We start from the raw sequence: 24,960 nt of genomic DNA on the forward strand, positions 1-24,960 counted from the left end.
TTGTTTCAGAGCATCCCACTGGGCACACACTGGTTGAATCAACCTTGTTGCCACGTCATTTCAATGGAATGACATTAAACCAATGTGGAATAGACATTGAGTTGACATCTGAGCCCAGTGGGACGAGGCATTAGACGGGATACGATTTCACATGACTGTATATGAGAGCCTAAAGTGTATTAGGAGTTTGTTTCCATTCCCAGTAGTTTGGAACTAAGCATTTAGTGTCACTTTGCATTTGTTCATCAGTGGAACATACTCTCTCCACAGTCTACTAAAGTATGGCAACTCTTGGGAAGGACTTCATGGTTTGCGTCTCCATGTGCACAAATTAAACGTACAAGCTATTTCTAGCTCCCAGTCTGATTACTGCGCTGGATTTAAACTTTCATGGGAGTAAATAACCATGAAGGAGGGAGTAGAAATTCTCTGGCATGAAAAGCAGCACAATACATGTCATTCCATCCTCTGATTCCAAACTGCTCTCGACACGTCAACGAACATCTGCGTAGCCTGGCGCTAAAATACAAGCGGTTCTATTTTTTGGACGCTTGACGAGCTGCAAGTCCCGCTTCTCCCATCTCCTCGTTGTTTTTTTAGGAGCATATACCCACGTGGTGATTTAAAGATGAGCTGAGGTCCACACTCCAGTCAACGTCGGTTGCCAACCGCCATATAAAGTCCACAGGAGAAGAAGACTGAAGGAGGAGAGATTACTAGATACTAACTAGGTTTACCCTTTTTTATCTGTGGATTAATTGTGGGAGTGGAGAGCACATGATTTGGTGTGACTCAAAATGGGTCAAAAGTCTACAAAGGTACAAGAAAAAAAGGGCCGTGTACATTTCAGGTAAAATAACAACCCAATGTTTATATCCCAGGACAAATTAGCTAGCAACAGCAAGCCAGCTAGCTAAATGCCCATGAATGTTTCGTGTACTGTATTTTGACCTGTCCCCAATTGAATATAGTTGGTTCAGAGTTTGTTTTGATATTTCAACCTACATGTCCTTTGTTGCAGGTAACAGTTGAATAAGATGAGAAAAAATAAGAAACCCTCACACTGCTCTTGATAGTATCACTGCTCTTCAATAAGATTTACCTATCGGCCTCAAGCCCTTTGTCAGAGCTGATGAAGGCCTTGAGGCCGATACGTAAATCGTGTTAAAGAGCAGTGATACTATCAAGAGCAGCGTGAGGGTTTCTTATTTTTTCCAACCTGCGTATCCTGATCGCGTCTGGTGTGGATGGACAAAGTCAACATGCGGCCGATGGCGCACGAGGACACACACACGTCAGCATGTAACGAGTCTGGTTTCACTTCACACTATATACAGTTGAAGTCGGAAGTTTACATACACTTAAGTTGGAGTCATCAAAACTCGTTTTTCAACCACTCCACACATTTCTTGTTAACAAACTATAGTTTTGCCAAGTCGGTTAGGACATCTACTTTGTGAATGACACAAGTGATTTTTCCAACAATTGTTTACAGACAGATTATTTCACTTATCATTCACTGCATCACAATTCCAGTGGGTCAGAAGATTACATACACTAAGTTGACTGTGCCTTTAAACAGCTTGGAAAATTCCAGAAAATGATGTCATGGCTTTAGAAGATTCTGATAGACTAATTGACATCATTTGAGACAATTGGAGGTGTACCTGTGGATGTATTTCAAGGCCTACCTTCAAACTCAGGGCCTCGTTGCTTGACATCATGGGAAAATCAAAAGAAATCAGCCAAGACCTCAATATAAAAATAACACAACCTGAAAGGCCGCTCAGCAAGGAAGAAGCCACTGCTCCAAAACCGCCATAAAAAAGCCAGACTACGGTTTGCAACTGCACATGGGGACAAAGATCATACTTTTTGGAGAAATGTCCTCTTGTCTGATGAAACAAAAATAGAACTGTTTGGCCATAATTACCATTGTTATGTTTGGAGGAAAAAGGGGGAGGCTTGCAAGCCGAAGAACACCATCCCAACCGTGAAGCACGGGGGTGGCAGCATCATGTTGTGGGGGTGCCTTGCTGCAGGAGGGACTGGTGCACTTCACAAAATAGATGGCATCATTATGGTAGGAAAATGATGTGGATATATTGAATCTCAAGACATCAGTTAGGAAGTTAAAGCTTGGTCGCAAATGGGTCTTCCAAATGGACAATGACGCCAAGCATACTTCCATAGTTGTGGCAAAATGGCTTAAGGGCAACAAAGTCAAGGTATTGGAGTGGCCATCACAAAGCCCTGCCCTCAATCCTATAGAAAATGTATTGGCAGAACTGAAAAAGTGTGTGCGAGCAAGGAGTCGTACAAACCTGACTCAGTTACACCAGCTCTGTCAGGAGGAATGGGACAAAATTCACCCAACTTATTGTGGGAAGCTTATGGAAGGCTACCCGAAACGTTTGACTCAAGTTAAACAATTTCAAGGCAATGCTACCAAATACTAATTGAGTGTATGTAAACGTCTGACCCACTGGGAATGTGGTGAAAGAAATAAAAGCTGAAATAGATCATTCTCTCTACTATTATTCTGACATTTCACATTCTTAAAATAAAGTGGTGATCCTAACTGACCTAAGACAGGGAAGTTTTACTAGGATTAAATGTCAGGAATTGTGAAAGCCTGGGTTTACATGTATTTGGCCAGGTGTATGTAAACTTCTGACTTCAACTGTATGAATCCCTAATGGAGTTGATTCAGAATTGATTCAGCTAATGTCATTCATTTTCTGTTTAGCGCAAGAATTTCTCATTTGGTGAAATGAAATAGATGAACTGTTTTCCGTGAAGTTTTATGAGCCTTGTGTTCTTAAATGACCAGAAAATGACTCCCTTCTCTCCTTCGCCTGTTCTGTCCTCCCTCTGTTTCGCCCTCCCTCTGTTCTCTCCTCCCTCTGTTCTCTCCTCCCTCTGTTCTCTCCTCCCTCTGTTCTCTACTCCCTCTGTTCTCTCCTCCCTCTGTTCTCTCCTCCCTCTGTTCTCTCCTCCCTCTGTTCTCTACTCCCTCTGTTCTCTACTCCCTCTGTTCTCTCCTCCCTCTGTTCTCTCCTCCCTCTGTTCTCTCCTCCCTCTGTTCTCTCCTCCCTCTGTTCTCTCCTCCCTCTGTTCTCTCCTCCCTCTGTTCTCTCCTCCCTCTGTTCTCTCCTCCCTCTGTTCTCTCCTCCCTCTGTTCTCTCCTCCCTCTGTTCTCTCCTCCCTCTGTTCTGTCCTCCCTCTGTTCTGTCCTCCCTCTGTTCTCTCCTCCCTCTGTTCTCTCCTCCCTCTGTTCTGTCCTCCCTCTGTTCTCTCCTCCCTCTGTTCTCTCCTCCCTCTGTTCTCTCCTCCCTCCGTTCTCTCCTCCCTCCGTTCTCTCCTCCCTCCGTTCTCTCCTCCTTCCGTTCTCTCCTCCCTCCGTTCTGTCCTCCCTCCGTTCTGTCCTCCCTCCGTTCTGTCCTCCCTCCGTTCTCTCCTCCCTCCGTTCTCTCCTCCCTCCGTTCTCTCCTCCCTCCGTTCTCTCCTCCCTCCGTTCTCTCCTCCCTCCGTTCTCTCCTCCCTCCGTTCTCTCATCCCTCCGTTCTCTCCTCCCTCCGTTCTCTCATCCCTCCGTTCTCTCCTCCCTCCGTTCTCTCCTCCCTCCGTTCTCTCCTCCCTCCGTTCTCTCCTCCCTCCGTTCTCTCCTCCCTCCGTTCTCTCCTCCCTCCGTTCTCTCCTCCCTCTGTTCTGCCCTCCCTCTGTTCTCTCCTCCCTCTGTTCTCTCCTCCCTCTGTTCTCTCCTCCCTCTGTTCTCTCCTCCCTCTGTTCTCTCCTCCCTCTGTTCTCTCCTCCCTCTGTTCTGCCCTCCCTCTGTTCTCTCCTCCCTCTGTTCTCTACTCCCTCTGTTCTCTACTCCCTCTGCTCTCTCCTCCCTCTGTTCTCTACTCCCTCTGTTCTGCCCTCCCTCTGTTCTCTCCTCCCTCTGTTCTCTCCTCCCTCTGTTCTCTCCTCCCTCTGTTCTCTCCTCCCTCTGTTCTCTCCTCCCTCTGTTCTCTCCTCCCTCCGTTCTCTCCTCCCTCCGTTCTCTCCTCCCTCCGTTCTCTCCTCCCTCCGTTCTCTCCTCCCTCCGTTCTCTCCTCCCTCCGTTCTCTCCTCCCTCCGTTCTGTCCTCCCTCCGTTCTGCCCTCCCTCCGTTCTCTCCTCCCTCCGTTCTGTCCTCCCTCTGTTCTCTCCTCCCTCTGTTCTCTCCTCCCTCTGTTCTCTCCTCCCTCTGTTCTCTCCTCCCTCCGTTCTCTCCTCCCTCCGTTCTCTCCTTCCTCTGTTCTGCCCTCCCTCTGTTCTCTCCTCCCTCTGTTCTCTCCTCCCTCTGTTCTCTCCTCCCTCTGTTCTGTCCTCCCTCTGTTCTGCCCTCCCTCTGTTCTCTCCTTCGCCTGTTCTCTCCTCCCTCTGTTCTCTCCTCCCTCTGTTCTCTACTCCCTCTGTTCTGCCCTCCCTCTGTTCTCTCCTCCCTCTGTTCTCTCCTCCCTCTGTTCTCTCCTCCCTCTGTTCTCTCCTCCCTCTGTTCTGCCCTCCCTCTGTTCTGCCCTCCCTCTGTTCTCTCCTCCCTCTGTTCTCTCCTCCCTCTGTTCTCTCCTCCCTCTGTTCTCTCCTTCGCCTGTTCTCTCCTCCCTCTGTTCTCTCCTCCCTCTGTTCTCTCCTCCCTCTGTTCTGTCCTCCCTCTGTTCTCTCCTCCCTCTGTTCTCTACTCCCTCTGTTCTGCCCTCCCTCTGTTCTCTCCTCCCTCTGTTCTGTCCTCCCTCTGTTCTCTCCTCCCTCTGTTCTCTCCTCCCTCTGTTCTCTCCTCCCTCTGTTCTCTACTCCCTCTGTTCTGCCCTCCCTCTGTTCTCTCCTCCCTCTGTTCTCTCCTCCCTCTGTTCTGCCCTCCCTCTGTTCTCTCCTCCCTCTGTTCTCTCCTCCCTCTGTTCTCTCCTCCCTCTGTTCTCTCCTCCCTCTGTTCTGCCCTCCCTCTGTTCTGCCCTCCCTCTGTTCTCTCCTCCCTCTCTTCTGCCCTCCCTCTGTTCTCTCCTCCCTCTGTTCTCTCCTCCCTCTGTTCTCTCCTCCCTCTGTTCTCTCCTCCCTCTGTTCTCTCCTCCCTCTGTTTTCTCCTCCCTCTGATCTGTCCTCCCTCTGATCTGTCCTCCCTCTGTTCTCTCCTCCCTCTGTTCTCTCCTCCCTCTGTTCTCTCCTCCCTCTGTTCTCTCCTCCCTCTGTTCTCTCCTCCCTCTGTTCTCTCCTCCCTCTGTTCTCTCCTCCCTCTGTTCTCTCCTCCCTCTGTTCTCTCCTCCCTCTGTTCTCTCCTCCCTCTGTTCTCTCCTCCCTCTGTTCTCTCCTCCCTCTGTTCTCTCCTCCCTCCGTTCTCTCCTCCCTCCGTTCTCTCCTCCCTCCGTTCTCTCCTCCCTCCGTTCTCTCCTCCCTCCGTTCTCTCCTCCCTCCGTTCTGTCCTCCCTCCGTTCTCTCCTCCCTCCGTTCTCTCCTCCCTCCGTTCTCTCCTCCCTCCGTTCTCTCCTCCCTCCGTTCTCTCCTCCCTCTGTTCTCTCCTCCCTCTGTTCTCTCCTCCCTCTGTTCTCTCCTCCCTCTGTTCTCTCCTCCCTCTGTTCTCTCCTCCCTCTGTTCTCTCCTCCCTCTGTTCTCTCCTCCCTCTGTTCTCTCCTCCCTCCGTTCTCTCCTCCCTCCGTTCTCTCCTCCCTCCGTTCTCTCCTCCCTCCGTTCTCTCCTCCCTCCGTTCTCTCCTCCCTCCGTTCTCTCCTCCCTCTGTTCTGCCCTCCCTCTGTTCTGTCCTCCCTCTGTTCTGTCCTCCCTCTGTTCTCTCCTCCCTCTGTTCTGTCCTCCCTCTGTTCTGTCCTCCCTCTGTTCTGCCCTCCCTCTGTTCTCTCCTCCCTCTGTTCTCTCCTCCCTCTGTTCTCTCCTCCCTCTCTTCTGCCCTCCCTCTGTTCTCTCCTCCCTCTGTTCTCTCCTCCCTCTGTTCTCTCCTCCCTCTGTTTTCTCCTCCCTCTGTTTTCTCCTCCCTCTGTTCTCTCCTCCCTCTGTTCTCTCCTCCCTCTGTTCTCTCCTCCCTCTGTTCTCTCCTTCCTCTGTTCTGCCCTCCCTCTGTTCTCTCCTCCCTCTGTTCTCTCCTCCCTCTGTTCTCTCCTTCCTCTGTTCTCTCCTCCCTCTGTTCTCTCCTTCCTCTGTTCTGCCCTCCCTCTGTTCTCTCCTCCCTCTGTTCTGTCCTCCCTCTGTTCTGTCCTCCCTCTGTTCTCTCCTCCCTCTGTTCTGTCCTCCCTCTGTTCTCTCCTCCCTCTGTTCTCTCCTCCCTCTGTTCTCTCCTCCCTCTGTTCTGTCCTCCCTCTGTTCTCTCCTCCCTCTGTTCTCTCCTCCCTCTGTTCTCTCCTCCCTCTGTTCTCTCCTCCCTCTGTTCTCTCCTCCCTCTGTTCTCTCCTCCCTCTGTTCTCTCCTCCCTCTGTTCTGTCCTCCCTCTGTTCTCTCCTCCCTCTGTTCTCTCCTCCCTCTGTTCTCTCCTCCCTCTGTTCTCTCCTTCCTCTGTTCTCTCCTTCCTCTCGTTACTCCTGCTCTCTTCCATTTCCTTTTGCTCTTGAAAATGTTTCCCTTTCTCTCTCGCTCTTTCTCTCCAGCCATCTCCCTTTCTCCATCTCTTTCTCACTCCATCTCGCTCTTTCCCTCCATTTCTTTCTCTCTGCCTCGCTCTCTCTCCTCTCTCTCGCCCTCCATCTCTCTCTGCCTTGTTGCTCATTTTTAAATCTATGAATTTCTGAACATCATTTCGCTGGTTTTTCCTGAGCCTCGGGTGGACATTCTCATTCCATCCCTTCTCTTTTTTCACCTCGTTTGCTCTGCTCCCTCCTGAGTGAGCAGTGGAGATGGGATGTGAGGTGACAGTGTGGTCCAGGAGGTTAGGCCAACAGGGGGGTGGGAACGAAGGGCATGATGGGCACACAGGCATGGGGAGGGGAGAGGCGTGGGCACTACACTACACTGAGCTCACAGGGCACCCCTGCCAAAACGGGCCGGAAGGTCAGTGCCAGTCCAATTTCATTCCCACGCACGGCATGAGTATGGGGCACATTGTGATACAGTACCTTTCCCCTTTAAGGGTCCATGCTACAGAATTAGACATGCTGCCTGTCCTTTTAAGAGGCTGTGCTGTGATGCTTGGGGTTACTGTGCCTTCTCCTGTAAGACACCGTATTGTTCAAATCTATCCTCAACTGTCCATTCAAGAGGCTTGGCTGGTGAAAGCAGCAGCACTTTTGCCTTGAGGGCACCACTGAGGGCAGCACAGACAGAAGGAGAGGAGTAGTCTACAGCCTTCCTCCACCACAACACCCTGCACACTCTCTCTCTCTCTCTCTCTCTCTCTCTCTCTCTCACACTCTCTCTCACACTCTCTCTCAATTCAATTTCAATTCAATTTAAGGACTTTATTGGCATGGGAAACACATGTTAACATTGCCAAGGTAAGTGAAGTAGATAATAAACAAACGTGAAATAAACAATAAAAATGAAAAGTAAACATTACACTCACAGAAGTTCCAAAAGAATAAAGACATCTCTCTCTCTCTCTCTCTCTCTCTCTTGTTCTCTCTCATCCCCCCTCAGAGCAGTATGGCTCTGTGGCTCCACTCTTCCTGTAGGCTTAAGAGCCCATGTGTGTGTGTGTGTGTGTGTGTGTGTGTGTGTGTGTGTGTGTGTGTGTGTGTGTGTGTGTGTGTGTGTGTGTGTGTGTGTGTGTGTGTGTGTGTGTGTGTGTGTGTGTGTGTGTGTGTGTGTGTGTGTGTGTGTGTGTGTGTTTACCCTCAATGTGTGAACATTCAGCGTGCACATTTTCGTGAACTCTAACCTAGTTCCATTCAGAGAACATTCGCCGACAACATTACAGAAAACGCACCAACTAGCTCTAGTATAATGAACACAAACTCTGATTATCAAGCGTAGATCTGGTTAGGTAGAATGGTGCGTCCACAGTGTCCTGCACATGTGAATGCGCAGCCGATTTAAGCCAAACAACCTATGAACTGCTTTGTCAGACAGCCTAATAAAGCAGAATATTTTTCATTTTTACAAATCACATTTTTCGGGATTAGTTCAAACAGTGACTCTATCATGCTCCGTAACACGATCGGCTTTTTGGAATATCCAATCTGATTTGGAATATTTTCTCTCTGCTCTCTCTTGGAGGGTGAGCGGCGGGGGTTGAGACTCGGCACCGGGTGCAAGAAACAAACCAGTCAGAGGGCATGTCTAAACATAATGATGGAAATAATTGTCTCCCCTCAACGGTCACCTCTAAAACACTCCCCTCCTCTCTGGATCTTTCCCTTCAGTCACTAGAATAGCACAACTATCTTCAAGGACATTCCGTTCCCTTCGAAAACCCTCGAACCCTTTAAGAAGATATGAAACTAACCCCTCCAGCATGTTCCTATATGGAATTAACTATTCCCCCCTCGTGGAATGTCTCTCCTCGGTCAAGTACGGCAGTACCATCCTCTTACCTCCAGGGCTCTCCTTTTGCTAGTGAGCAGCTTGGCGATGTCTCGTGCCACCCTCTCCACCAGGTCCTTGGGATTGTTCCTCTTGATGTCAAACTGGCTCTTCTTCTCATTGTAAATCTACAAAGGGAACACAGGAGTCAAAGGTCAGTTCAAAATGTCTGTCAGTTGATGAACTGGGCACGAAAACACTGGCCATTGCTATGCTGTCCATTTTCAACATAGTACATACTTGGCAGGTCATTTACTGTAGCTAATAGGACAGAACTGTCCTTTATCGAACAGTGTAACCCAACCAGCTGAGGTTTGTGGGGTGATATCAAGCCAGCCACTAAATACGAGTCATTAAAACTAGAGACAAGCTAAATATCCAAGATCCATTAGTGGAAAGTGATGACAAATATACTAGGGAGAGACAAAGACGGAGGCTTGTGACCAGGGTACAGACAGCCAACCAGAAGCCAGAATCATGACAGATGTTTGGCCACACAGAGAAGCTGTGTACAACCTCATGGGCTCTGGCCAAAAGCAGTGCTACCCTATAGGCTATGGTGATATAGGATTCCATTTCAGAACCAGCCAGAAAAAAATGCACTCGGGAAGATTATCCTCCTCTCCCAGAATCTTCTGTTTCACCTGACTCAGCCGTCCTCAGCAGCAGTCCTGGGTCGGGGCTCTGGCAGGCAGACAGACAAACAGGCTCTGTGGTCCAAAGCAGGCCACCTCCCTTGGGTTAAACACTGATCCTGATTGCCCTATAAGACACTGCACTGTTCATCAACAAGGCACACACTCACACCGCAAAACCGCCCTCACTATGCGTTGGTGGGTTTGTAGTAGGAACTATTTTGTGAACATGTTTCATGTACCTGTTATATGATTAGGCTATGTACAGTACATGTATGTGTATTAAGGAGCAGCCCCATTGCCTCCTTCAAGTCAATGTGTGGGAATGTGCTTTACATACACTCTCTTGATTGGTGCATTCATCAAAGTGAAACATAACCACATAAGTCTGATTTACTTCCTCTGTTACTTCCTGAAAAGGGGTGAAAGGGTAATATAGATCTATCGCTGACATGAGCTATTTTTCCGGTGAGATTTACGTGTTTTGCGTGCAGTGATTAGAAGAGAAAAATGCCAGCCTCCATCACCCATGATCTATCTTTGTCAGGCTAAAAGGTGGGCGGGCAGAGAGCCAGCCAGTAGCGGTCTCCTCTCCCTCCCCTGGCCCTCATGGAGATGAGCCAAGAACAGGCACCGACCATGCCAACTAAACACTTTAGCTAGATTACCTATAGTGTCTTGTTGTGTCTGTCCCCTGATAGATTACTGTTAGGTTACAAAGGCAGCCATTTTATGGTCAAGGAGATTTTGTGTTGAACCTTGATTTAACCAGAAAGTTCCATTGAGGTAAGAAGAGCTCTTTCCCAAGGAAGATCTGAACATACTGCTCATTCAAGGTTTTTCTTTATTTGTACTATTTTCTACATTGTAGAAAATGCTCATTCAAGGTTTTTCTTTATTTGTACTATTTTCTACATTGTAGAATAATAGTGAAAATATCAAAACTATGAAATAACACATATGGAATCATGTAGTAACCAAAAATGTGTTAAACAAATCTAAATATATTTTATATTTGAGATTATTCAAAGTAGCCACCCTTTGACTTGATGACAGCTTTACCCACTATTGGCATTCTCTCAACCAGCTTCATGAGGTAGTCACCTGGAAAGCATTTCAATTAACAGGTGTGCCTTGTTAAAAGTACATTTATGGAATGTCTTTCCTTATTAATGTGTTGTAGCCAATCAGTTGTGTTGTAGGGGTGGTATACAGACGACAGCCCTATTTGGTAAAAGACCAAGTCCATATTATGGCAAGAACAGCTCAAATAAGCAAAGAGAAATGACAGTCCAGCATTACCTTAAGACATGAAGGTCAGGAAAATGTAAAGAACTTTGAAAGTTTCTTCAAGTACAATCGCAAAAACCATCAAGCCTTTGATGAACCTGGCTCTCATGATCATCGCAACAGGAAAGGAAGAATCAGAGTTACATCTGCTGCAGATAAGTTCATTAGAGTTAACTGCACCTCAGATCGCAGCCCAAATAAATGCTTCACAGAGGTCAAGTAACAAACACATCTCAACATCAACTGTTCAGAGGAGACTGCGTGAATCAGGCATTCATGGTCAATTTGCTGCAAAGAAACCACTACTAAAGGACACCAATAATAAGAAGAGACTTGATTGGGCCAAGAAACATGAGCAATGGACATTAGACCGGTGGAAATCTGTCCTTTGGTCTGATGAGTCCAAATTTGAGTCCAACCTCCGTGTCTTTGTGAGATGCAGAGTAGGTGAACGGATGATCTCTGCATTTGTGGTTCCCATCGTGAAGCATGGCGGAAGAGGTGTGATGGTGTGGGGATGCTTTGCTGGTGTCACTGTCTGTGATTTATTTAGGATTCAAGGCACACTTAACCAGCATGGCTACCACAGGAATCTGCAGCAATACGCCATCCTATCTGGTTTGCGATTAGTGGGACTATCATTTGTTTTTTAAAAGGACAATGAACTAACACACCTCCAGGCTGTGTAAGGGCTATTTGACCAAGAAGGAGAGGGATGGAGTGCTGCATCAGATGACCTGGCCTCCACAAATCACCCGATCTCAACCCAATTGTGATGGTTTGGGATGAGTTGAAGGACAGCAGAGTGAAGGAATAGCTGCCAACAAGTGCTCAGTATATGTGGGAACTCCTTCAAGACTGTTGGAAAAGCAGTCCTCATTAAGCTGGTTGAGAGAATGCCGAGAGTGTGCAAAACTGTCATCAAGGCAAAGGGTGGCTACTTTGAAGAATATAAAATTTGCAATATATTTTGATTTGTTTAACACTTTTTTGGTTACTACATGATTCCATATGTGTTATTTGATAGTGTTGATGTCTTCACTATTATTCTACAATGTAGTACATAGTAAAAATAAAGAAAAACCCTTGAATAAGTAGGTGTGTCCGAACTTTTGACTGATACTTCAAATACAGACAGAAGTTTTCTCTCCTTTATGATGTCTGTGGTGGCTGGGGTTTTAAAACAGACAGGTGTTTCTAGTCCCCAGTTTTTTATGTTCATGTGCCTCAATTACCCACCCAGGAGAAGTCATTAGCCTGCACTGTGTAACTCACCATTGCACAGACACACACATACGCACGCACACACGCACGCTCGCACACACGCGTGCACGCACGCTTGCACACACGCATGCACACATAAATCCCACAAGTAATTAGCCCCAGTGCAAGATGAGGCAACCCTCACAGCCACAGACCAATAGTCAGGTGAGCACGTGTGTGCGCGTGCGTGCGTGCACGCACACACACGCCATTTGAGAGGAGGGCTTTTCTCAAGGTGGTAGAAGCCATTAGCGGAATCTTATTAAAGCATAAAGCAAGAGCGAAGTTTGCTCCGCTCCATTGACAGACTGCAAACCCCTGGCTCTTTTTAAGTGATGCATTTTCCAAGTCGATTTTAAAAACCATGTCAAATTTGTTTTTAAATCAATATGCATTCCCTTAATGTGCGGTGGTGCTCTGTGGGCCTGCTCTTCCTCACTGAGATTCATGGGAATCGTACAGCCGCTATTACAGACACTCACAGACACCCAGATAGTTTGGAGACGTGCTTCAGAACATTAACAAAAAAAAAGGGAATAAGGTCGACCTGCAGCTTTTGTATTTTATTATCTTCTTTTCATGAGATATGCATATTCATTATAACTACACTCTCAGAAGAAAAAAGATTGTGAACCTAAAAGTGTTTGCTTTTCGCCAGACATAATGGGACCCATCTGTCACGCCCTGATCTGTTTCACCTGTCTTTGTCTCCACCTCCCTCCAGGTGTCGCCCATCTTCCCCATTATCCCCTGTGTACTTATACCTGTGTTCTCCGTTTGTCTGTTGCCAGTTCGAGTCAACCAGCGTTTAGTGGCTCAGCGCCTGCTTTTTCTAGTCTCTCTTTTCTTGCCCTCCCGGTTTTTGATCTTTGCCTGTCCTGACCCTGAGCCCGCCTGCCTGACCAATCTGACTGTCCTTGACCCTGAGCCTGCTGACCTGTACCTCTGCCCCCCTCTGGATTTACCAATCTCCGCCTGACCCGACCCTGAGCTCTGCCTGCCGTCTGGTACCGTTTCCCGACCTCTGGTTTTCTGACCCCTGCCTGCCTTGACCTGTCTTTTGCCCGCCCGTGTTAGAACATTAGACTACTGTTCATTCAACGTGGTCTGCATCTGGGTCTTCCTTCATACCATCGTGCCCACAAAGTGGACTCAAGTTTGCCCAAAAAGCACCTGGAAGCACCTGGACGATCATCAAGACTTTTGGAAGAATATTTTATGGCCAGATGAGTCAAAAGTATCAAAAGTATCAAAGGACATGGGTCCCATTATGCCTGGTGAAAACCAAACACTGCATTCCACAGTAAGAACCAACGGTCAAGCATGGTGGTGGTATTGGGGATGCTTTGCTGCCTAAGGACCTGGACAACTTAATAGAAGGAAGCATGATTCTGCTTTGTATCAGAGAATTCCACAGGAGAATGTCAGGCCATCCGTCTGTGAGCTGAAGCTGAAGCGCAGCTGGGTCATGCAGCAAGACAGTCGATCCAAAACACACAATCAAGTCGACATGGAAACGTCTAAAAAAGCAACACATATGACATTTTGTATTGAGACAATTGAGATGTTGTGACAGGACTTGAAAAGAGCAGTTCAAGCTTGACGGCCCACAAATGTCGCTGAGTTAAAGCGTGGAAAAGTAGGCCAAAATTCCTCCACAGCAATGTGAGAGACTGATCAACAACTACAGGAAGTGTGGTTTGAGTCATTGCAGCTGAAGGTGACACAACCAGTTGTTGTGTCACAAATACTACCGAAGGTGGCTCCCCTTCCCGTTCGGGTGGCGCTCGGCGGTCGTCGTCGCCGGTCTACTAGCTGCCACCGATCCCTTTTTCCTTTTCGTTTATGTCTGTCTAATTGTTTTCACCTGTTTCTTGTTGGGGTGTTGGGAGGTGTACTATTTAGTTTAGTTTCGCCCGCTAGTGTTTCTGCGGGCTTATTGGTTGTCATGTTACGTCGGAGGTGGATTATTGATTTTGGGTTTTCGCTGTCCAGTTTATTTCACAGTGGTCTTTGGGTTGTGTTTGCGCCTGTGTTTTGGCGTCACCCCTTTTGTACCTGTTCCTGTTTGACTGTGGACATTAAAGCGTTTTTCCCCGTGAAACTTCTGCTCTCTGCGCCTGACTCTACACCCATCATTCTCCTGACGTTACATGTTGAGTGTAAGGGGGCAATTACTTTTTCACACAGGGGCATTGGGTGTTGCATAACTTTGTTTATGAAATAAATTAAATAAGTATTTAATTGTTGTTACTTGTTCACTCAGGTCCCCTTTATCTAATATTAGGTTTTGGTTTAAGATCTGATAACATTCAGTATCAAAAATATGCAAAAGTAGAGACAATTAGAAAGGGGGCAAATACTTTTTCACAGCACTGTAGAACAATTTCTACAGAGGGTTCTACGTGGAACCTGAAAGGATTCTATCTGGAACCAAAAATTCCTTCTTCAGCTGTCCTATGGGGACCCTAGACTGCAGCTAGCACCCTCTTCTGGAAGCCACATACACACAGCCTTTTGCACCATGTCGTATGTCTCACTAGACAACTATATCTCTAGCTGGATCGATGGGCACAAACCTGTTTAGTGTGCTCCCACTGCAACTCAGTGATAACAGCTCCATAGAGACAAACAAAGTAGGATTGTGTTGTATTGTGCTCACAGCTCTGACAGATGCTGGCACCATAGAGAGCTAGATGCAGGTACTGTATCTCTAGAAGGAGAGAGACATATTGCACCCTATTCCCTATGTATACAATGTAGTGCACCCTAAGGGCCCTGGTCAAAAGTAGTGCACTACATAGGGAATCGGCTGCCATTTTAGAAAACACCAATGGTCATTACAGCCTCCACTAGTGAGATAGGAGGCTTTTACAAAAATGTGATGGATATTGTGTTGTCAACCGTACAGAGTTCCAAACCAGTGGCTGCTGGGGACGTTCATTATTGGTAACAGAAGTAAGTGATTGCCAGCTCGTGGTAATACTCTGGGAATGACAGGCTTAAATCGTCAGTAACTAGGAGTCTGAGATGATTGACCAGCGCTGAAGAGCTTTGAGAACAAACGCCTCAGTGAGATGATATCTGAGAGCTTTTTAGAGATTGACTTCAGCTAGGAGACACTCGGTTGTAGAAGACCCACACAACCAGTCTGACTATGACTAGAAAGCTGACGTTGGTGGATTATACAGTATTTGGAGAGAAATATATTTGGACCAGGGAAACACCAGGTACAGTTGAGTAAATATATGACATTTTCCGTTAAGCTAGATATTTGCATACAGCACCCTGTGCAGTTTTCATCTGAAATCATACTGACACACTCTCAGCAGCATTCATTACTTTCAATGTAGCCAACCCTAGACATGACTGGTGATTTTATTTTGCGATTTATTCAGAAAAGGAAAATTGAATACCGTTGAAATAGGATGTATGTCATAGCAGTGGCAGAAACTCAAATAATGAAATGTGTGAATTGGACTGACTTCACAGAAAAAAAGACACGGGTATCAGTGATGTGACTGAGTCATGCCTATGATGCCCAGACAGTTTCCTGGGTACGACTGTCATTCACACAGCAGAGGAGGAAACTGGCAGTTGTGGTGGCTCTGCAGTGTGGATAGGGCCAATGGAGCCGGCTGCTCACAACACTAACATAGGATCCGAGAGAGCGGGCATGCCAATCCATGCCAATATGCTCTCCCTGGCAGTCATGAGAGTGACACACACACAAACACACACACACATAGACATGTGTGGTGCACTCACACACTGATCATTAGCTATGATAACTAGTTCCTGTGTGCCAAGCTCAGAGTGTGTGAGTGTAAACACACAGATGGGGAAAGAGTGGGGTGGCGACATTCCAGAGAATCTGTTAATCTGTCCTTATCCAATCAGAGAGCCACAGTTTTCTGCTTGTCCAATCACAACTCACCGTCTCTCCCCGTCTGCGACTCTACTCCAGTTCCCTGAATAAGTGTTGCCAAAGCGGCAAAACAATTTCAAACACCTCTGCGTTCACTATCTCAGAAATAACTCCAAAAAATGAAAAAAATGAAAAAAATGAAGAAAAAAGACAATTATGTTCGCCTCCCGCTTTGTCGAAAAGAGAGTTGTTTGTTGGGGCTCTCTGCTGGTTTCTCTGGCAGCAGGACTTCTTATCGCTCGGTGAAGTCAGCCACAGTAGAAGGCGTCTGGCTGGTGCCGGCTGAGGGTGACAGAGACAGATGCCACATCATTAAGGAATATTAGAGGGCTCTGCCGAGCAGACCGAGCCAGCATCCACAGGCCCCGGGAACAGTTCAATAATAGAGAACACAGGCAGGGGGAACCAACGGCTCGGCACGGCTCGGGCATGGCTCGGCAGACCCCCAGAGGAGCTCGATAAAACCCAACACGCCAGGACCGCTAGGACCGACGTCATAGCTCAATACGACTGAGAGCATAGAACAGCCAGGGACACTCCGGCTTCCAGAGGAGTTCAGTGAGACGGAGCAGGACAGTTGACTGCAACGGTGGCCCTAATGTGTCCTTCAGAGTGTTCATGCTCTGACGTTGGAGAGAAGAAAACACCCTGCCACAAATCAATCTTCAATTTAGTTTGTCATTACATGACATATACACTGAGTGTTCAAAACATTAAGAATCCATGATCCCTTATTGATGTCACCTTAAATCCACTTCAATCAGTGTAGATGAAGAGGAGGAGACAGGTTAAAGAAGTCTTTTTAAGCCTTCAGACAATTGAGGCATGGATTGTGTATGTGTGTCATTCAGAGGGTGAATGGGCAAGACACAATACTTAAGTGCCTTTGAACGGGGTATGTTAGTAGGTGCCAGGTTTGTGTCAAGAACTGCAGCGCCACTGGGTTTTTCACGCTCAACAGTTTCCCGTGTGTATCAAGAATGGTCCACCACCCAAAGGACAACCAGCCAACTTGACAAAACTGTGGGAAGCATTGGAGTCAATATCGGCCAGCATCCCTGTGGAACGCTTTCAACACCTTGTAGAGTCAATGGGGGTGCAACTCAATATTAATGTTTTGTACAGTCAGTGTACATGCCACAACGCATACACAACCAGCCAGCCACCACTAAAAACAGCACCACAAAACATGGAAATATCACATTGGCATAGGCCTATCTGCCAAGGACCAAAACAACTCAACAATTTGACTCAAATGGTCCAAATAAAGAAGTTGAACTCAACAGTGATCCAAGCCAGAGTGATCAACTACAAAGCTGGTTCACTGAGTCGAACCACACTGAGCATGATGCATTCTGGGCTCTCATCACAGTCTGAATGTTTACACACACTAGCCCTGAGGGGGAGGCTTAGATTAGAGACGCAGCAGAGAGAGAGAGAGAGAGAGAGAGAGAGAGAGAGAGAGAGAGAGAGAGAGAGAGAGAGAGAGAGAGAGAGAGAGAGAGAGAGAGAGAGAGAGAGAGAGAGCACGAAAGAGAGAGAGTGAAAGAGAGAGAGAGCGCAAAAGAGAGAGTGAAAGAGAGAGAGTGAAAGAGAGAGAGTGAGAGAGAGAGAGAGCGAAAGAGAGAGAGTGAAAGAGAGAGAGAGTGAAAGAGAGAGAGAGAGAGCGCGAAAGAGACAGTGAAAGAGAGAGAGAGAGAGTGAAAGAGAGAGAGTGAAAGAGAGAGAGAGTGAAAGAGAGAGAGAGACAGCGCGAAAGAGACAGAGTGAAAGAGAGAGAGAGAGTGAAAGAGAGAGAGAGAGAGTGAAAGAGAGAGTAGCCAGAAAGAGAGAGAGAGAGTGAAAGAGAGAGAGAGAGAGAGAGTGAAAGAGAGATAGAGAGTGAGTAGCCAGAAAGAGAGAGAGAGAGACAAAGAGAGAGAGAGAGAGAGAGAGAGAGAGAGAGAGAGAGAGAGAGAGAGAGAGAGAGAGAGAGAGAGAGAGAAAGAGAGAGGGAGAGAGAGAGTAGCCAGAAAGAGAGAGAGAGAGACAAAGAGAGAGACAAAGAGAGAGAGAGAGAGAAAGACAGAGAGAGAGAGAGCGAGAGAGAGAGAACATGATGCGTAACGTGATCAGAGGGACTGTCAACCAAGATAAAGAACAAAGTAGACAAGTCACAAACACACACACAGCACTATGGCACACAGTCAGGCATTTGTGTACACAACATTCTGTCAGATCTACCTAGCAGAACCAAGGACAGGGGCACTGTATCCACCTGAATGTCCACACCCATTCACAGGTTGTATCCATCACCATCACCTGTATGTCTGTATGTCTGCCAGCTGGAATGACGCTGTTACGGAACAAACTCTAACAGTAACTGACTGGTACTGTGCTGATTGTAATGAGTGGAGAGCTCCCTCTACCTACCTGTCTGACTGATACATGCCAGAGCTCATTCACACTCACATCGTGGCACCCGTCCAACACTTCCTTCATACCCTAGCATAGTCCCGCTGCCAATCAGGATTGACTCGAGAGCAACCAGCTCCTTATAAGGACGTCGTCTAGAACAGTTCGACCCCTCATTCAGATCTCATTCATACGATGCTTGTGGACAACAGGAAAAAGGAGGAGCGAGCACGCCCCCATTCTCATAGACGGGGATGCAGTGGAGCAGGTTGAGAGCTTCAAGTTCCTTGGCGTCCACATCACCAACAAACTAACAAACTAACTCCACAACAGTATGAATAGAGGCTCTCTAATATAACCTGACAACCCCCCTCCCCCCAAGACACAGACATACAAACAAACACACAGACTGACAAACACACAGACATACAAACACACAGACTGACAAACACACAGACTGACAAACACACAGACTGACAAACACACAGACATACAAACACACAGACTGACAAACACACAGACATACAAACAAACACACAGACTGACAAACACACAGACATACAAACACACAGACATACAAACACACAGACTGACAAACACACAGACATACAAACACACAGACTGACAAACGAGGCCAGATGGACTCTGCAAGCAGTCACTTACTGTAACTACTCCCATTAATGATCCCCTTTCAGCAAAATCAACTGGTCATAGAGAAGTAACATACAGTATTCAACTAAACAAACTCCCCCACGGCCAGCCAGCGTGCCTGTTTCTGCTCCCAGAGAGACATATACACCATAACCGCCTTACTGTGAGAGAGTACAGAGAGAGAAAGACTGAGAGAGAGAGAGAGAGAGAGAGAGCGAGAGAGCGAGAGAGAGAGAGAGAGAGAGAGAGAGAGAGAGAGAGAGAGAGAGGCAAATAGAGAGAGTAGCCAGAGAGAGAGAGAGAGAGAGAGAGAGAGAGAGAGAGAGAGAGAGAGAGAGAGAGAGAGAGAGGGAGAGACAAATAGAGAGAGTAGCCAGAGAGAGAGAGAGAGAGGGGAGAGAGAGAGAGAAGTGAGGAATGTGGAGCAGCAGTCCTCTCCTACATTCTTTCTCAGTCTATTGGTCTTTCAGACAGAGATAAACTACACTCTTTTTATTTACTTGCTGATGGTACTGAATAGTTTTGTTCATCCAATAGATTTTCTCAAATAGACAGCAACAAAACATTCTCTCTATATTTCTTACACCCCCCCACACACACACACACACACCGCTCTCTCTCAGCCTCCCACTCTTCATCTTTCTCTCTCGCTCATTCCCTCAACCAACCCTGCATATCATTTCAAAAGCAGCACATATGCTGTCATTCCAATGGTTCAGCCAGAAACCATATCCAACACACAATCATACCACTTTCATCTTCCATCCCATCACATTAGCCCACAGCGGCGGCAGAGTGGTGAAGCCGACAGGCGGCCTCTAGTGTCCGTGCGTATGTGTGTGCTTGTGCATGTGTGCTTCCGTATCAGGGCTGTGCTAGCCCTGCTGAGGAGGAGACGTGACCACCCGGGGGGGGGGGGGCTCTCTGCTTGGCGTCTCCTCCACTTCCTCCTCATCTCCCTAATTACTACTCCACTTCCACACCGCTGATGGCACCTGTCCATCACCCTGACTGAATTCTCGCATCACAACACCGCTGCTATCGCCGTAACAAGCCTCGCTCATCACTCGCTTCCTCTATCACTCTGTCTGGACTTTCCTCCTGTCTTCGCCGTCTCACCTGACCTCCCCAGCTTCTCAGTCCTCCGCTGCACCTGTCAAACTAAGTGCCGAACTGATGCCCTATCTTGCATCTTCAGTCAATGTATTCGCACATGAGGTCATTCTAATGCTGGGACAGTGTAATTGGGTTTAACACCGCAGCTAAATGAATTGACTAGCTCATCTAGATATACTGTAGATGTTGTATCTTATCTGACGGGCTTCTGACCTGGCTGTCATGATCTGTTCTTCGTGACCAAGGCTGCGTCTGAAATGGAACGCTATCCCCTATATAGTTCCTATTGGCCCCGGTCAAATGTAGTACACTATATGGTAAGAGGACGCTGTTTGAGACGTAGCCCCGTGCCCTGTCCTTCTGTTGTTATTTTCCCCGACAGTATGTTTGATCTCTCTCCTCTCTGAGTTCCCATCCTGGGTCTTCTTGGTAACCGTTGCATTCCCCCCCAAAAAACCCTGAGCGGGTTCAAATGAACGCATGCTTTGCTATAATATAGCCGCCTCTGCAAATTAAAGTAGCAGTAATCCATAATCTCCCTAGTAAATTCCCTTCTGAAAAAAACCCCATCAGGAAATACAAAATAAGTAATGAGATGAGAGTAAGCAGTTTACAACGATGGCAATAACAAATAAAATGGATGGGCTGAATTTTGGGGACCGGGGATTTTCATGGTGATATTAAAATATTGGGAGGGTGGTCTGTAGGGCAATGTTATGTAAACTGACTGAGCTGGGAAGAAATAGAGCTGTTAGGGAGATTCACAACATCACAATAATAGCCTCACACTCCAGGCCCCAAAATGCTTAAAACCACATATTACACATTCATATGCATATTAGAGGTTCACATTATCATAATGTATTTAGGTTATGTTAAATTATAGCTGGCTAATTTGTGTCCTTTTAGTCCACGAGTAATAGCTATGAGTATAGAACCAAAAATAGATATTTTTGCTCATATAATACATTCATTGTTGAGTAGAGCTCTGACAACATAACTCTAGCAGCCACCTGAGTGACAGTCAGTATGACAGCCATTTTGTGCTGCCGCTGACACACTCAGCCCAAATCTCAGTGTCCACAAAGAAGAGGGAGAGAAGGGCCATTTCTGAGACAATTTAACTCACAGCGCGGATTACTTTGCAAAACACCCCAGATTGAACATTTAAACCTTTCAATAAGTGATACGGGGATTTTGACTGACTTAGAAACTCACTTTCACCTCCCATTGGAGAGAGAGAGAGAGAGAGAGAGAGAGAGAGAGAGAGAGAGAGAGAGAGAGAGAGAGAGAGAGAGAGAGAGAGAGAGAGAGAGAGAGAGAGAGAGAGCGGAGGAATGAATTGGAGAGACAGCCTTCTACTGTAGGCTTGCCCTTGGTTATACCCCTGCTCTGCCTCCCTTCCCCTGCACCCCTCCCCCAGACTGTCAGTGTGTGTGGCTGTCTGCTGGGGCTGATAGAGAGCAGCAAGTCATTACACACAGAGCAAGGCCTAATTACACCACACTGGCTCCCATGTAACCTGCCAACAGGGTCACTGCTCTTAAAAGTGATGGCATTACGGGACCAGCCACACAGACCAGGCCCGGGAGATAAGGAGCTAGCACTGAATAACACGCCATGCTAATGTGTGCGCAGCATGTGTGCACGGCCATTGTATGTGTATAGACTACGTTGTTGTCCGGTCTAAGGGTCAGAAGAGATAAGCTGTGAAACCTTCCTATAGAGATGTCCACCACCACAAACCCCTTGTTCTCTAGCCGCCCCCTGCCTGCCGATGGCAGAGTGACACAGTAAAGTTCACACTGAGAGGAGATAATGCCTCCATATTGAACATGGGGCCACTTTTACACCTTGCCAGACAGTCCCCCTCAAAATGGACTGTTTCCATGGAAACATGGCACTTAATGACCGTTAACAGAAAACGGCATGAAAAAGCGAGAGAATGGGAGAGTCAGAAAAAGAGAGAGAATGGGAGAGTCGGAAAAAGAGAGAGAATGGGAGAGTTGGAAAAATGGGAGAGTCGGAAAAAGAGAGAATGGGAGAGTCGGAAAAAGAGAGAGAATGGGAGAGTCGGAAAAAGAGAGAGAATGGGAGAGTCGGAAAAAGAGAGAGAATGGGAGAGTCGGAAAAAGAGAGAGAATGGGAGTGTCGGAAAAAGAGAGAGAATGGGAGTCGGAAAAAGAGAGCGAATGGGAGTCGGAAAAAGAGAGAGAATGGGAGAGTCGGAAATAGAGAGAGAATGGGAGAGTCGGAAAAAGAGAGAGAATGGGAGAGTCGGAAATAGAGAGAGAATGGGAGAGTCGGAAAAAGAGAGAGAATGGGAGATTCGGAAAAAGAGAGAGAATGGGAGAGTCGGAAAAAAAGAGAGAATGGGAGAGTCGGAAAAAGAGAGAGAATGGGAGAGTCAGAAAAAGAGAGAGAATGGGAGAGTCAGAAAAAGAGAGAGAATGGGAGAGTCGGAAAAAGAGAGAGAATGGGAGAGTCAGAAAAAGTGAGAGAGACAGAGGGAGATCCTGTGGAACAAAGGAAGCAATTTAGCATCGGAGGACAGTGTGAAGCCTGATTATGTCGTCAGTGTAAATGATCATGAATTTCCCTTTGTCCAGCTGGGCCAGATTAATGCTGCTTACCCACTCGCTGTTGAGAGAAGATTTAACCACTCCACTGGGCACCCCCGCAACAACCCCCATGCTCTGTCAATAACACTGCACCCGTACTGCACCAACTGAGATATGGGGGGGGCGCCTCTCAGTCGTATAACCAGCACCAATACTTCCTTTTTCATTAAAGACAATTTGCACGCTGAGCTCCATCCAGTCGAATTGTGAAACAGACAAACAATAATGCAACCATCCACAACAATCCTACATGTGTGGTTGATTAGTTTCCAATTCCATTTGAGTAAACAACACAGTCAACAGGATGTGTTGTCGTGAATTGTGGAACATTACTTCTCCAATGGTCCCTGCCCCTAATTTCCCATACACACCTAGAGTCCAGGCTATGGAGAAGTCACACGGAAGTAAATAAACAAACAATGATTATCACACAGATGACCTGACTGAAGCAGCTGCTCCCTGCACCCCCAGAGTTCCTCCAACCCAATGTTCTGACACCTCCCAGTCAAGTTCAGTGAGCTGAAGGGGAATGCTGTGCAATTGTATGGTGAAGGGACGGCCCGGTTTCCACATAGCTGGGCCCAATCACTCCCATCAACCCAACTGACTGTTTAGTTGAAAGCCTGCACTTAACTCTCTGATCACTTACAACAGCAAACAATTACACATCCATTAAATCTGTGAATACAAAAGCTGGTAGCAAACAGTGGTGCTCAACAGATCAGGTTCATTCGTTAAAACATTTCCAGAACCTTATGACTCAAAACACGGGTACGCCTCGATGGTTATTCCCTAAAACTCACAGAGAGGTAGCTGCCTGGAGGCTTCAGGCCCCAACGTTTGGACACCCATGAATTAAACAAGAAATAACGTGAGTTATATTAGAGTGAGATTTATCAAATAAGAATAAAAAACAAAACAGGAAACATCTATGAAGTGGGTGTGCTTTGTTAATTGCCCACATTCGATGAATTCATCGTCAAACATGGGTGAAAGAATGACACATAGAAAGTGTCTGTCATGGATATCTGCTGCCCACAGCCTCGTGGTAATAAGGCAACTTGTTAAGAGAATAGAACTGAGAGCGGAATTATTCCAGGCTTTCAGACGCTTTTGTTAGCCTGACAATCCTGAAGGCGGACCAAAAACCTCTCATTTGAGGGGTAATGTCGCCAGCCATATTCTTTGAATGGAAAATTCCTTGAGTTTCGTTGAGAGACAGACGGTTTGGAAGAACAGGAGATTCGAGAAAAGCTCAAAGAGAGGACTTCAATCTGAAAGTTGTGTGGATTAAACGAAGACAACATTAAAAGACGGGCCTGTCAATCAGCATTTACACAAAGTCTCTGTGATGGTGTAACAATCAATGCCTTGAACCGTGGCTGCTCTTTGAAAAGCTCCACAAACACACCGTCAAACTGGGGATCAATGGTGGAGCCTGGATACCATGTTATCACAGGACACACACAAACTGGAGGTGAATAGCTGCTCGTAAAAACACAAACAAAAAAACAGTTAACTACTTTACCCGGTAACCAACCCCACACACACACACACACACACACACACACACACACACACACACACACACACACACACACACACACACACACACACACACACACACACACACACACACACACACACACACACACACACACACACACACACACACACACACACACACACACACACACACACAATACGACGGTATTATGTGGCTCAGTTGGTAAGAGCATAGTGCCAGCAGCACCAAGGTTGTGGGTTCAACTCCCATGGGGAATGTGTTGATGAATACAAACATGTAGGTGTTCAAATACTGTTTGTTACAGTACATTCGATGGTAGGACTTGGTGTGCGTTTGCCTGAACGATGGCAGTTAAACATGATCCTCTTAGAGCCTACAAAGTTTCTGCTTTACTGACCAATTTCCTAACACTACAGACGCAGACATTTCAGAAAATAGTCATTCTCCAAGCTATAAGTTTCAATTTCCACTGTACTCAGCCCGTCTCACAAGGTCTTGTGTGTCTGAGAGAGAAAGAGACTGAGCATGGCTACATGAAAACTACTACAATTTATATTCCACTACTCAAGGTAGAATTACATTTTTGTTGTTTAACTGTTATACATGTGTTGATATGGAACAAATGATTTCCTGCGAAATCAAAAACGAATGTTGTGTTTAAAGAAGAGTGACATACACACTAGACTACGGCACAATGACTAACCAGTAACTGTCTTGAAAACACAGAATTCACTACATCCTGAGATGGCAGTAATGTTATGAAAGCAACATTCATGTAAAGTAGGGCTGGGCGATATGGTCAAAAAATCATATCACAATATGGTTCACATTTTTGATTGTATTTTAGGTATGTTAATAATAAATGTGCTTTATGAGTAGTGAGTGATCCTAGGGTGGTAACACATACATTCTAAGTGCTTTTAATGGGGCTTTCTTCATTCTAATTGTTTTATAGTGTTCAATTCAACCAAAAGTTGGAATATAGATTGACATGACAATGAATGAAAAATCCAGGGAGAGGTTATTGTGACAGGGTAGAAACCAAAGTGT

General features: G+C 46.7%; 1 protein-coding gene across 5 annotated transcripts in view; it reads right to left on the minus strand.

Annotated features, from left to right (window-relative positions):
• LOC129814952 (voltage-dependent calcium channel subunit alpha-2/delta-2-like) overlaps nt 1-24,960 on the minus strand; it is a 264,188-nt gene that overhangs the window by 201,232 nt on the left and 37,996 nt on the right. For all 5 annotated transcript variants that reach the window (XM_055868130.1, XM_055868128.1, XM_055868131.1 and 2 more), the window contains exon 3: nt 8,496-8,612. In XM_055868130.1, the coding sequence (XP_055724105.1) occupies nt 8,496-8,612 (117 nt within the window). The remainder of the gene's footprint in view (nt 1-8,495; nt 8,613-24,960) is intronic.

The sequence above is a fragment of the Salvelinus fontinalis genome, chromosome 18, assembly GCF_029448725.1.
Source record: "Salvelinus fontinalis isolate EN_2023a chromosome 18, ASM2944872v1, whole genome shotgun sequence".
NCBI classification, from domain to species: Eukaryota; Metazoa; Chordata; class Actinopteri; order Salmoniformes; family Salmonidae; genus Salvelinus; species Salvelinus fontinalis.